The 14,419-nt window shown below is 53.3% G+C and overlaps 1 protein-coding gene across 1 annotated transcript in view; it reads left to right on the top strand.

Moving 5' to 3' along the window:
• FGD5 (FYVE, RhoGEF and PH domain containing 5) overlaps nucleotides 1-14,419 on the top strand; it is a 114,942-nt gene that overhangs the window by 90,280 nt on the left and 10,243 nt on the right. Inside the window, 7 exon segments of the mRNA XM_036869338.1 lie at nucleotides 3,118-3,189; nucleotides 4,489-4,557; nucleotides 8,088-8,171; nucleotides 9,680-9,759; nucleotides 11,987-12,086; nucleotides 12,402-12,539; nucleotides 13,565-13,694. Coding sequence (XP_036725233.1) covers nucleotides 3,118-3,189; nucleotides 4,489-4,557; nucleotides 8,088-8,171; nucleotides 9,680-9,759; nucleotides 11,987-12,086; nucleotides 12,402-12,539; nucleotides 13,565-13,694 — 673 coding nt within the window.

Here is a 14,419-nt window from a genome sequence, read left to right as displayed (position 1 = left end):
CCCATCAATGTGGGTTTGGGTGGGGATTTTTATTTTGTTTATTTATTTTTTGAGCACTTCCTTACTTTCTGGCACTACAAGATGCTCCAGGTTCATGTTGTATATTTCCTGCCCCAGTTCTAGAATCAGCTATTTCTCCAAGGAGGCTTGGTCCTTTAATTGGATAATGGTATTAGAAACCAAGATCTGGGCACCAGGTTTGCTCATTGCTATTGGGCTATCATTTCTTCTAGATTCTCTTAGCTATAGAGCAAAGTAATAAATGTGTATATACCAACCTGTGTATATACTCATATCTGTAGCTATTTCTATATATAACCACCTGTATTAAGCTAGATGTGAGTTCTTACTGATGTCTTCAACTCTGATTCTTACCAAACGGATCATTCCAGCGTCCTTCCCTGGCTTATCTGTAAATTTCCACTCCAACAGGGAGAAACCTGGCTCCTGCCATCTAACATGCATTTATTTAGTTGATCAGTTTACCTTCCTTCTTGGAAAATATTTTTCCTGGGTATAGAAATCTGGGTTGACCAATATTTTCTTTCAGAACTTTAAAGATGCCATGCCTCTGTCTTATGGCCTGCCTAGTTTCTGATAAGAAATCTGCTGCAATGTTTATATTTGTCCTCTTTATGTAATGTGTCCCTTTTTTACTAGCTGCCTTCAAGATCTTCTCTTTACATTTGACTTTTAGAAGTTTGACTATGATATCTAAGTATGTGTGTTTTGGAGGGGTGTGGCATTTATCCTATTGTGATTCTTAAACTTCCTGGACCTGTGATTTGTTGTTGTTCATCAATTTTGGAAAATTCTCTTGGATGCTCTGTTCTTCCTCCCCACCCCCACTCTATTTTCTCTTTGTGTTTCAGTTTGGTGAATCTCAACTTACCTATCTCCCAAGTTCATTCATTCTTTCCTCAGCTGTGTTCAGTTTGCTGTTAAGCCTGTCAAAGGAATTCTTCATTTCTGATACCACATTTCTTATTTTTCACATTTCCATCTGTTCAGGCATGCTGTCTACCTTTTCCACTAGCTCCTTTAACATATTAATCATAGTTATTCTAATGTCCCTGTCTGATGGCTCCAACATCTGTGTCACCTCACATTCTGGTTTTCTTGAATGCTTTATCTCTTGAAAATGAGTTGGGGTTTGTTCTTGTTTTTTGTGTTTCCCATAATGTTTAATCGAATACCAGACATTATGTGTAGAAGAACTGTAGAGACTGGGGGAAATAGTGTCTACCTCCAGAAGTGGACATGCTTCTTTTTCACTCATGCCATTCATGTCGAGGGTGGGACTTGCATCAATCCAGTCAGTAGCTGAGCTGGGTTTAGGTTTTGTTGTCACCATCCTCGCCTTCAGAGCCCCACAGACTTCATGCTCCTCCAGAAGGGGACTGCCGTTACCTGATGCTGTTTGTTGGGCCTGAGGTGCTGGAGAGTTTTTCTCATGTTCCTGCTCCATCTTCGGAGATCTCTTTGTTCTTGCCCCTTCTCAGGGGTAGACCACTGTTTCCTGTTACTCAGTGCTAGGCTCATAGGTCACAGCTCTCCTGGACAAGCCTCAGTCTTAAGTAGGGCCTGTGAGCCAGGCTCTCTCAGCATTCCTGCCCCTTCTCTGCATGGTGGCAAAACTCTGCTGTGTGTCTCTGGCAGGTCTTTGACAGGTTTCTGCTTTGTGTTGGTGCACGATCCTGGGCCTGAGAGGTTACCCACCTCTTCTTGGAACAGATATCTTTTGCTTCTGCCCTTTCCCCAGAAGCAGTGGGTGGCTCTTTGCCTGGGCTCTGGGAGTGGGAGGGTTGCCCCACCTCCCCCAGTGGCTGAAGGGTTTTGTACCAGAGAGGGGCCTGTGGAAGTGGGCAGGGTTTTGTTCCAGCCCCCAGTGGTAGCCTGCTTGCCTTCACCACCAAGAGGGGGTTCTCTCTGGCCCCAGTCTTCCTTGTAAGTACCTGGCAGAAACTCCTGGAAAAGAGCTTGCAAGTGACTGCAGATGCCCCTTGTGTCTGGGGCTCCCTGTTATTCTGAACTGTCCCACCAGCCCACACCTGACCTTTAAGAATCTATTAACATTTTAGCTGCTTTCTTCTCACCTTCTTTATGCCGACCACCTCCTCCCCATGTGTTGCCAAAGGCAGAATAGCTCGTTCCTCTTGTGTTTCCATGGTGGGGCTGTGGTCAGTCTTTGGGACTCAGTTCACCCGATGGCCTTGGGACCCCACCTCTCCCATAGGCATAAGAAGAGTTATGCTTTTGCAGATGATATGGCTTTTTCTCCCTGTTAGGTTGGGGGCATGGTTTCCTTGCAGCTCCTACATGATAAGCGGAAGTGGAACAACTTATATACATTTCTAATGGGTAGGATTTTATGCCCTAAACGGGGGACAGTGTCAAGGCCTGAAATTCAAGACATTTTCTCTACACACAATTTTCACCTTGTTCATTGACTTTAGAAACAACCCTGCAAAAGGTTAAGGGGCGTGTGCCCCATGGGTTAGGTGCTTGTCATTTCTAATTTTACGGGATGCTGTGCATAGGCCTGGGGGCATGTCACCTTACGTATTGTGGATTCCCAGTGAGGGACCAACAGGGAGGTCCCAGCACACTTGTTTTTCTTGAGGGAACATGGAGCATTTCCTCCACAGGTGCTACGCTTTTTTGGTTATTCTCTCTCAGGCCCTGCCCGTCCCCCACCACCCCCAAGGGCGCAAGCCCACAGAGCCAGTCCAGCCTTGGGCATCTGTCACCTCTGGGTTATTGAGGTCCAGATGCTCCAGGTGTTACGGAGGACACAGGCTAGAGTAGGAGCAGAGGCTGGGAGACAAACGGGTATCGGACAGCACAGCGAGGCCACGTGACCATCTCCATGGCGTGCAGAAAGATGGCAGTGTCAGACCCCAGGGCCAGAAAGACTAGCCTGCTTGTAGGCAGTCCACAGAGGTGGCATCCTGAAGACCCAGGCTCAACTCCTGGTCCTGCCACCGACAGGAGGTCAGATTGGGAGCAAGTCCCTTCTGGGCTGCATTTCCTCCTCTGAAGTGGAAACAATGCCACTCCTTACAAAGGAGATGAGGCGTCCTGACCATCTCCCCCTCGCCCTGCTCCCACCAACAGGAAAACCTACAGAAGCTGGTCCACATTGAGCACAGCGTTCGGGGCCAAGGGGATCTCCTCCAGCCAGGAAGGGTGAGTGCCACCACCGCCGCCAAGGGCAAGGGCAGGGGGCAGCCCGGCAGGCGGGCGAGGCCTTGATAAGCCCCATTGTTCAGCTGGGCTGGCCCCAGGCAGGCCTGGCTGCAGGTGCCGTTCACCCAGGAGGGTGGGGGGAGGGCAAGGGCTCTGCTGGGCTCCCCAGGCCCCCCAGCTGCCTTGCCTGGGGTTTTCCGCTTTCAGGGCCTTTAAAGAAACAGTGCCATTTGGGTTCCGTGTCCCTCTGAGAAAAAGAGACACCAGTATTCTTAGTTTAGTCCAGTTGCTGGGAAATCAGGGAAATCATCTCTCAGGAACCCCAACAAAGCATTTGAAAAGTAACATTTTGGGGGATTCCCCTGGTGGCACAGTGGTTAAGAATCCGCTTGCCAGTGCAGGGGACATGGGTTCGAGCCCAGGTCTGGGAAGATCCCATATGCCGTGGAGTAACTAAGCCCATGTGCCACAACTACTGAGCCTGCGCTCTAGAGCCCGCGAGCCGCAACTACTGAGCCCGCGTGCTGCAACTACTGAAGCCTGTGCACCTAGAGCCCGTGCTCTGCAACAAGAGAAGCCACCGCAGTGAGAAGCCCGTGCACCGCAACAAAGCGTAGCCCCCGCTCGCCGGAACTAGAGAAAGCCCACGCACAGCAATGAAGACCCAACGCAGCCAAAAATAAATAAATAAATTTAGAAATAACTTTTTTTAAGAGACAAATTTACCAACTTTTAAGCTTCCAAATGGAAAACATAAAACTCAGCTCAAGAATAGTCAAAAATGTGTTTATTACCTATTCCAGTCCATGAAGGACAAGGAACAAAGGAATGAGAGATTGCACTTAGGTGTAAAATCACACCTAATGTTTTGGCCCGCGTCATCAGTTTAGTGAATATTTATTAAACATCTATTTGTATCCTCCAGAATTGAGGGGGCTGTAACAACTGTTCACAGGTCTTCAGCCGTTTTAGCAAACTTTCAAAGGCTCTGTTCCGATTGGACCCCTTGTGGTAACGAACCAGCAAGCGAGTCATTGTTCGGACCACTCTGTGGCCAGAACGGTGTCTGGGGTTGATGTAATTCAAGGTGGATGCTCCTGAAAGGCCAGGTGCCTGTCCCCAGAGCTGCTCCACCAAACACGGAGCACGTCTCCTAAGCTGGGAATTCTCCCACGAGTTGCTCTCTGGTATTCTGGGAGGCACCGTAATTTGTTTCCCACTAAAGGGCCTCCCCCCATCCTTCTCCAGGACATAGGGGGGTGTCAGCCTGACCACGGAGGTCTGCTTCTCTCCCCACAGGAGTTTCTGAAGGAAGGAACACTGATGAAAGTAACAGGGAAAAACAGACGCCCCCGACACCTGTTTCTGGTAAGTACCTGGCCCCCCTCCAGGCCCCAGGACTGTCAAGTTCTGTAAGGTGTTCTGGGGCAGTACTCAAGGACAGCTGGAAGCAAAGGGGAGACTAGACCAGAGCGTAATCCTTCGGGTGAGGATCATTCTGAATAGCCGAGCTTTCCAGAAAGCTGAGGCCTTTACAACCCATCCCTCATGTATTACTTGAATGATTTTGAGGGGAATGTTGCCAAAATTTAATTACCCAGGTGCCCATCCTAAAACCAAGAAGTTCTTAAACCGGGAATAGCTGTTCAACTGCCTTATCTAACAAACGAGAAAACTGAGATCCAGAAAGGAGGGTTGGCTTGGCCGGATCTGCCCGCAGGTCGGTGGCAGAGGCCCAGAAGGGAACCAGGGTTCTGACCCGAGCCCAGCCCTTTCTCCACTGTGCACAGGATGGGATATCCGTAACATTTTTGATGATTTACCGCCACAGTCTGGAACACCAGGGAATGTCCAGGCCTGGGGTATAGTAACATCAACCTCAGTGGCTACCGAGCTACAAGCAGCTCTTTGCCCCAGTCCTGAGACCCACCCCCCACCCCGCAAGTTGTTTTGCCTTTTAAGTTCTTCTCTCTGCTGGATGTAATTTTTCTCTCTGCTCCTTCGCCGTTAGCTGTCATCTCGTTACTGGCAGTCGTGGCTGCCCTAACAGCCTCGTTACACTTTGTTACAATCGTGTGCAAAGTAAAAGGAGAGAGGCTCTGAGTCAGTGTGTAGGACCAGGCCGACAAAGGAAGGGCATTGGAGGAGCGGGAACAGCATAAGCAAACGTAGAGGCGGGAGGAGCGTGGTGTGTCTGGAGGAGCTCTGTGAGTCTCGTGGAGTCATTGGCTGCAGATGGGGTCTTCCACTCATGAGCTGGGTCTACACCAGGCCTCAGATAGACCCTCTGCCACTTGGGGACTGAATTTCAGAGAGGGCTCATGGTCCTGAGCAGGGGAATCCTGGGCCTGACCGAAGCGGCACGTCTGCGGCTGCCCATCAGGGTTTGGGGAGCCTCTGTGGCACGTGTCCCGAGGCCCCAGCCTGGCCTCAGTGGGTCACTCCACTCCTCATAGAGCACAAGGGGCGCCGAGCTTAGAGGCTCTTCTCCCTCTGTTCCCTCCTCGCAGCCACCTGTCACCTCCCGTGAGAACCCCTCCCTCTGGCTGGCTGGTGCTGCAGTGCAAGGCAGGCAGCGTGGTCCTGGACCACTCATAGAGCCCTGGGTGCTCGTGGCATTGCCATGGCAGCAGGGGCTCGAGGGGCAGCCGCAGGAAGGCTGGAACCGCTGTGGTAGTGACACAGGCGGGTTCCCCAGGGTGGGCGGGGTTTGGTCACCATGTGACCACCACCAGCACACTACCCTGCACACACTTGGAGGCACCCTCATTTACTCGTGACCCTGGCTCTGCCACTGATGAGCTTTGTGATCCTGGGAGGTTGTCTAGCCAGTCTGTGCCTCGGTTTCTCCCTCTGTGAAATGGGGATGATAATAACAGCACCTGCCTGAGGGAATTGCTGGGGGATGAATTGAGATCATTCCGGGGGCTTAGCCCAGCACCTGGCCTGCCCGGGAGTGCATGTGGAATGGCCAGTAGTCCTTGTCAGTGTTAGAAGAACAGAGCCAGAAGGGGCTTTGAAGGCTCCTCTGACCCAGGGGTCGGCCTGCTGCCTGTTTTGTTCAGAAAGGTTTATTGGAACGCAGCCTCACGCATTCTTTTATGATTGTCGGTGGCTGATTTTAGGCTGTAGCAGCTGAGTTGAGCAGTTGCGACAGAGACCACCTGGCCCACAGAAACTGAAATATTTACTATCTGGCCCTTTACGGAAAAAATTGCCAACCCTGGTCTATTCCAACTCTGTTTAGACAGTGAGGCCCAGAGAGAGGAAGGGTTTGCCTGAGGTTACACAGCAGCTCAGTGCCCAGGCTGGGTCTCCCGCACCGCCCTGGCCAGAAGCGCCAGGAGAGCTGGTGGCAGGAAAACTCACCCATTCTGTCCCCTCAGCAGACTCTGTCTGCAGGGAGAGGAGTGTAAATCCTGAGTTCTTGCTCCATTTCAGACCCCGAGATGCCTTGTCCTGTTCTATCCTCAGGACACCCCTAGTCTGCCTTGGCTCCCACGCATAGGGGCTCACTGGGGGCCACTCTCAATGTTTGTAGTGATGTGGGTGGGGATGTCCCCCGCTTGGCAGGTGAGGAGGCTGAGGCTCAGAGAGGGCAACGGCTTGTCCATAGTCACAGAGCTGCTGCAGAGCAGGGTCAGGACTGACGGCCCACAGCCCCACCCAGAGCGTGGCGTCGGCTCTTCAAGCTGTAAACTTTTAGCCAAACAGAAACACTCTCTCCAGAGGAGAAATGACTTTCCTTATGTTTCCTCACCTCTGCCCTGCTTCGGGGCAGGAAGCTTCAGTTGTTCATTCAACAAATATTAATTGGGCACCTACTACGTTGCTGGAGGTACGGCGGTGAATAGAACACACCAGCTCCCTGTCCCCAAGGAGCTTCCCCCTTCCCTCCCTTCCTTCCTTAACTTTGCTTGGTAGAGGCTTAATTAATTAATTTTTAATATTTTATTTATTTTTATTTTTGGCTGTGTTGGGTCTTAGTTGCGACACGTGGGATCTTTGTTGTGGCATGCGTGATCTTCCGTTGCGGCGCGCAGGCTTCTCTCTAGTTGGTGCGGGCTTCTCTCTAGTTGAGACGCGTGGGCTCAGTAGTTGTGGCGCGCGGGCTTAGTTGCCCCACGGCATGTGGGATCTTAGTTCCCCGAACAGGGGTTGAACCTGTGTCCCCTGCATTGGAAGGTGGATTCTTTACCACTGGACCACCGGGGAAGTCCCTGAGGCTTAATTTATATAGAGTTAAATGCATCAGTTTTAAGTGTACGTGTTAGTATGTGTTGACAATTGTATATCATCATGTGACCACCACCTGGGTCAAGGTACAGAACATATCCAGCCCCCAGAAAGTTCCCCTGTGCCCCTTGTCAGGCACCTTCCCCCACCCCCACCCCAGGCAACCACTGGCCTTGTTTCCATCAGTATAGATTAGTTTTGCCTGCTCTGGAGCTTCATATAAATGTTGTGAAGCAGCGTGTACTCCAGAGTCTGGCTTCTTTCCGTGGCATGTGTTGGAGGTTGAGCCCTGTCATCAGGCATGTATCTGTCTGCTCTGTGGTTACTGTGTGGCTGTGAGGTGTGGATGAACCACAGTTGCTGTGTCTAGTCACCTGTTGATGGACGTTTGGGTTGTTTTCCTTTGGGGCTGTTATGAATAATCCTCTAGGAACATTCCCATACCTGACTTTTTGTGGGCATCTATCTGCATTTGTTCCTCCTGGGTGTCTATGTCAGAGTGGAATTGCGGGGAAGGGTGTCCCGTTTCAGCCCAGAGCGGTTTTGCTCTCCTGTGTGGGTCACGGGGAATGCAAGATGCCTCTGCTCAGTGATGCTCCAGGACACACCCAGCACAGCCTTCTGGGGCCAAGACACGTCTGATGGGGTTCCCCTCTCCCCAGATGAGTGATGTGCTCCTGTACACGTATCCCCAGAAGGATGGGAAGTACCGGCTGAAGAACGCATTGGCGGTGGCCAGCATGAAGGTAGATACCTGGGGTGGGTGGGGGGACCCCAGGGGAGGCGGAGACACAGCCCTGCTTGTGGAGCTCACAGACCAGCGGAGGTGAGGGAGCCTGGGTTGTGAGTTACAGTAGGATTCTGTTGTAGGTAGTCCAGGGGGAGTGAGGGTGAGGGAGGCCTCCTGGGCGGGGGAGCTGAGTCCCTCAGAGTGGATAATATTTGGACAAATAGGGAAGGGAGAGGAGAAGGGGGTCCTAGGAGGAGGGAAATGCATAAGGAAAGGCTCGGAGGGAGGAAACAAGCAGGTGTTTTTTTTCAATTGTGGTAAAATATGCATAATATAAATTTACCATTTTAACCATTTTTAAGTATACAATTTGACAGCATCAAGTACATTCACGTTGTTGTACTGCCACTGCCACCATCCACCATCCACCCCAGAACTCTTTTCATCTTTCCAGTGTGAAGCTCTGTCCCCATTAAACACTAATTCCCCATCCCCCCTCCGCTAGGCGCTGGGAGCCACCATTCTACTCTCTGTCTCTATGAATTTAGCTACTCTAGGGACCTCATATAAGTGGAATCATATGCGATATTTGTCCTTTTGTGACTGGCTTACTTCACTGAGCATAATGTCCTCAAGGCTCATCCATGTGGTAGCAAGTGTCAGAATCTCCTTCCTTTTTGAGGCTGAATAATACTCCATCGTATGTGTAGACCACACTTTGTGTACCCATCATCCATCCATGGACACTTGGGTTGCCTACACCTTTTGGCTGCTGTGAATAATGTACATGGGAGTGCAAATACCTATTCAAGTGGCAGATATTTCTTAAATGTGAGAGAGATGCCAGCTCAGCTGGACATTCTCACGGGTGAGCTTGGAGAGAAGGGAAGGCGACACAGCTGTGACCTCACTTGCTGTAACTTGGGTCCGGAATACGGGGCTGGTTGGGAGCTGATGGGGATTCTCAATGAGCAGGAAGTTTTAGGAAGTTAATTCTAGCCCAGCCTGGGGGCAGGGTCAGAGAGGGGAGCACTCAAGTGGGGGAACTGGGTGCGGGCTGTCGTTTGGGAGGGCGGAGGGACGGGAGGGAGGAAGAGCTGTAGGGGCCCTGCAGGGGCTTTCCCGCTCCTGAGGCTCCTAACCTGGAGAAGGGGAAGGGAAACACCTCCTTCAGCTGGGAGGCGGCTTCCCTTTTTGAACCAAAGCTTCTGCTCAGGAGTCTGTGACAGAGGCCGTGAAGGAGGGTGGCCGCTGGACAGGTACTTGTCCAGAACGATGGGTTCTAAGAGGGATGCTTGTAGCCTTCCTGGGTGTGGGCGGGTGGCCACAGAGTTGGAGTCGGCAGCCGAGCCCTCACCGCGCGTGCATGCATACACACAAACACACACACACACACAAACACACACACCCCCATCTTCCACGTAAGAAAGGTTTGCCCTTTACAGTGAGGAAACTCAGGCTCAGAGTGGGGCAGTGGCAGGACCCCTCCCGCCCCCATCCTGAGGGGCCGCTCTTGGTTTCCAGGTCAGCCGCCCTGTGATGGAGAAAGTGCCCTATGCCCTGAAGATCGAGACTTCCGAGTCCTGCCTGACCCTGTCTGCAAGGTAGGAGGAGGGGAAAGGAGGGAGGGTCTGGGGCAGAAGGGGCAGGATTTTGCTGGTGGGAACATTTGGAATGGCAGATGCTGGAAGTGTTGTCATTTTTATTTTGGTATCCTTTTGGGTAAAGGACTTTTGTCTTTTCATTATTTCTTGTCCTTTTTTGGATCACAGGCCTCTTGGAGAATCTGGTAAAACTATGACTTCTCTCCCCAGGAAAAAAATGAGCATACACATAATACTTTACATAGAATCTCAGGGGTTTCCAGAGCCCATTGCTTAAATATAAAAGTATCTCATCGTTGTAAAACCCTAAGGATTATTGGGTCTTTGCAGCAGTAAGAAAAGTTACAGCCAGTGAAAAGTGCATGGTGCACCTTAGTTCACAAAATGGTCTGCGTTTAGGCTTCCAGGTCTGGAGAGTGAGAGAAGAGTAAGGAGTGAGCATTCGTCATTTTACTTTCCCTGTTTGGGGGTAAGGCTTTTCTATCAGAGACGGCTGTTTTCTTCAGGCCCTCGAGCTCTGCCCCGGGGACCCCTCCTCGCTGGCTTCTGGCAGAGAAAGAGCTCCCCCCTCCCTCTTTCAGGGCAAGGCCAGGTCAAGCTGGGGGGTGGGGCTCAGAAACCAGGGAGCGGGGGCTCCTGCCAGGGGCCTCTCTGGGCACAGTAGGGGTACAGAGTTGCCCAGGTTGGGGTGTCTTCCCTCCCAGCCAGCGTGTGACCCGGGCGGCAGCAGGTCCCCTTGTGGGCGTGGTTCTGGGTGTGGGATGGGACGTCCGGCCTGACGCACACGCTCTCTCATAGATGCGCTTTCCCGTCCTCAGTGCCCAGTCCTGTGCTGAGGACACAAACTGTCTAAGCCTTGATTTGCTCAGAAGAGCCCACTTTACAGGTTGGAAAGTTATGACCTACCAGAGCATAACTGCTGTAATAGTAGTGATGACAAAGGTGACATGCACTGGGCACCTGCCAGGTGTCAGGCGCATCCTCGGATCCTCAGCACCACCCTTGGAGGTGGGGCCTGCGGCTCCTCCCATGTGCAGGGAGTTGAGGCCTAGAGAGGGGTTCCACATCCATGTGAGGCAGAACTGGTGTTCAAACGCAGGACTGTGTGAGCCAGAGCACTTCTCCACTACTATCTACTGCCTGAGGGGGTAGAAGTAGCCTTGGAAATTCTAAGGAGTGACCCCTCCATCTGGGGAAGTGAGGGAAGGCTTCCTGGAGGAGGTGATGCCTGGGTGGGATTCCATGGCCTCTCCTCTCCTTATCTCTAGGTAAAATCAGGGGCATGAGGAGGCCCAGGGTATGGTTTCCTTTTGCCCAACTGTGAAGTGAGGGTACTGACCGGCCACGCTCAGCCCTTCAGGTGGGGCTGCCCGTCTCTCCTAGGAAGAGGCACGGCCCTTTGGCCAGTGGCCTCAAGGAGCCACTGCCACTGTCAGGCCGGTCACCTTCCTGCTAGCCCCAGATACTTCACGCTGAAGCTTCCAGGGGACTCATGCATCTCCTTTTAGGGACGTGGCATCTGGCTGCCCACCACCCTCCCTCCCAGGCCAAACTGGTCCCTTCTTCTGGTTTAAGTCCGCACGCTTAGTACGGGGTGGGAATGACATCTAGGGGGCTCTGTGAGAATTTCCACCCTGAAGCTGCTCTGGCGCAGCTCAGGCCAGGTGTGGCTCTCACCACTCAGGAGACCCTGCCAGGCTCGGAGCGGGGATGGGAAGTCTGCGTTTTGGATGAGTGAGTGGGAAGTTGTGTGGGAAACTGAGGAGGAAGGTGGAGAGAGTGGGACGGTGACCGTTGCCAGCATTTATCCACCCACCCTCCCAGTGGTACCTGGCCCTCAGCCCCGCTTCCAGCCTGCCCCCCTAAAGTGTGGGACCCCTTGCTTTTGCACGGTGCTGTGTCCTCGACAGAGTCCTCCACACCACACCTGTCATTTGGTCCCTACAACAGCCCTGGGAGTTAGAGGAGCAGTGTTGGATGTTCCCTTGTTACAGGCAGAGCCCAAAGACAAGTAACGTTTGGGGCCGCCTGCTTGGAAGCAGAGGTGCCGCGGTGCAAGCCTTGGCCCGTCTGGCGGGTGGCCGGGCTGGCCAGTGGGGTTTCGGGCATGGGGGAGAGAGGCTCCGGCGTCGGGGAGGGGCGGGGGCCACCAGGACGTGGTCCGCCCCCAGAGGGCGGAAGGCAGAGCCCTTGTGCGCCCCTCGCTCACTCCAGCTCATGCCCACAGCTCCTGTGCAGAGAGGGACGAGTGGCACAGCTGTCTGAGCAGAGCCCTCCCTGAGGACTACAAGGCCCAGGCCCTGGCTGCCTTCCAGCATAGCGTGGAGGTGAGCGGGGTTTCTGGGGCGCCCGTCTCACAGACCTGGGTTTCCCTGGGGCCCCTGCACACCCCCGAGGCCTCGCCTCTCCTTCCATCAGGGCCCTGGGTCCTCCCCGCGCCCGGCTCAGGGTCATCACTGTGCAGCCCAGAGCCTGGCACCTACGGCTCTGTTTGTAACCGAGGTCAGCTCCTGGGGGTTGCAGGGGAGCCTGTAGAAGTGGAGTCCACCCCGCCCACACACGTACACACCCCGTACGGGGTAGGGGGGCGCCCATCCAGCTGGTCTCCTGACCCCGCTGCTTGCCCAATTCCCCTGCTCCAGATACGGGAGAGGCTGGGGGTCAGCCTGGGGGAGAGGCCCCCGACCCTAGTGCCTGTCACACACGTGATGATGTGCATGAACTGCGGCTGTGACTTTTCCCTCACCCTGAGGCGCCACCACTGCCACGCCTGCGGCAAGGTGAGTCGCCGTAGGGGGCTGTGGGCGTGGGGGCGGCGTCGGTGGGGACCGGGGGGCATCCAGCAGCTGCTGCGTGTCGGGCCCAGAGTGGGGCATGCTCACACCAACCCTGTGAAGTTAATTCCCCTTTTACTGGTACCCTCCCACCAGGACTCCAGATCCCAGGCCCATCCCACTACACCAGCAAGCTCTCAAAAGGAAGTCGTAGCGGATGTGGTGGTTATCCCGGGGTGGAAAGCATCCTGTCACGGTTAAGGGCACGGGCTCATCAGAAAAACAGATCAGCTTACAGCAGGGCGATGATAGTTAGCAAAAGTGTAGTGTATATTTGAAAGTTGCTGAGAGTAGATCTTAAAAGTTCTCATGGCAAGAAAAGAAAATTGTAACTGTATGTGGTAGATGGATGCTCACTGGACATTGTGGTGACCATTTCAGCATACAGTCTCCCCTGATGTCCACAGGGCATTGGTTCTAGGATCCTGGGATCCCCGTGGATACCAAAATCCGAGGACGCTCAAGCCCCTTATGTAAAATGGGGTCGTAGTTGCATATAACCTACACACATCCTCCCGTATACTTTAAGTCATCTCTAGATCGCTTATAATGCCTAATACAATGTAAATGCTATGTGAATAGTTATAAATACAGCATGAATTCCATGTGAACAGTGGCCAGCACATGGCAAATTCACATTTTGCTTTTGAAACTTTCTGGAATATTTTTAATATTTTTGATCCACAGTTGGTTGAATCCGTGGATGTGGAACCCACAGACATGGAGGGCCCACTGTATATATGTATATTGAATCATTACATTGTACACCTGAAACTAAAATAATGTTACGTATCCCTTATATCTCAATTTTTAGAAAAGAAAAACAGATAAGCACCTGCACAGAAACATAATTACTGTGCTCAGAGCACGGGGCCCTGGAGGAGGTGGGGGCAAGCGGGCAGGGGGCGCGGACGCGTCGCTGTGCACGTGCTGGGGGGGGTGAGACCCTCTGACACGCATCCCCCCACCAGATCGTCTGCCGGAACTGCTCAAGGAACAAGTACCCTCTGAAGTACCTCAAGGACCGCATGGCCAAGGTGTGTGACGGCTGCTACGGGGAGCTGAAGAAGAGGGGCGGGGACATCCCAGGCCTGATGAGAGGTACCGGGGACCACCCTCCCTTTCTTCCCCACGTGGCTTCTCCCAACCACCTTCCTGGGGAGGCTCTGAACAAAAGCAGCCCTCAAGGAGGAAACCATTTCCCCAAACGTTGGTTCTGTAGAAAGTGCATAGGTGCACCCAGAAGAAGGGTTCCACGGACAGCTGAGTTTGGGAAACGCTGGGTCCACGCGTCTGTGGCGAGGACGGTTGGCCGGCGCTCACGTCTGCTCTGCGTAGCAGCCCTCTCTGCAGGCCTGTGTTCCGTGGGGCCTTTTTGCAATAAGGATGACGAGATGGAGAGCAGAGGCGTCGTGGTCGCGGAGGGGCTGAGGGTCCTCCAGTAAAGGAGCCCGAGGCAGCTGAGCTGGCCCGTGACAGCCCGTGCGCAGGGGACAGGCTTCGGCAGAGCAGGGTCAGCTGGAAGGAAAGCAGGTGGATCCTGGGCCTAAAACCAAACTCCCCCTCCCCCACCCTCCGGGGCCACCTGAGGCCATCGGAGAGGACAGCCCGGCCTCACGGAGACTCAGAGAAGAGGGGCTAGCCAGCACTCAGGGAAGGCCTGCCCCCAGCCCCGCCTTTGTGTTAGCAGAGGGGGCTGTGCCCGTCTTTCTGGTCACACTGAACCGCCCCAGTGAGGCTGGGTCCCATCTCGGGAGGGACGGGAGCTCAGATTTTACAGACACGTGGCTTCCGTGCCCATCCGCGTGGACGCTCACCTCCCTTCC

Source organism: Balaenoptera musculus, chromosome 11 (genome assembly GCF_009873245.2).
Source record: "Balaenoptera musculus isolate JJ_BM4_2016_0621 chromosome 11, mBalMus1.pri.v3, whole genome shotgun sequence".
Classification (NCBI taxonomy): Eukaryota; Metazoa; Chordata; class Mammalia; order Artiodactyla; family Balaenopteridae; genus Balaenoptera; species Balaenoptera musculus.
The sequence above is the reverse complement of the archived record's forward strand: the minus strand, read 5'-3'. Positions and strand labels throughout refer to the sequence as shown.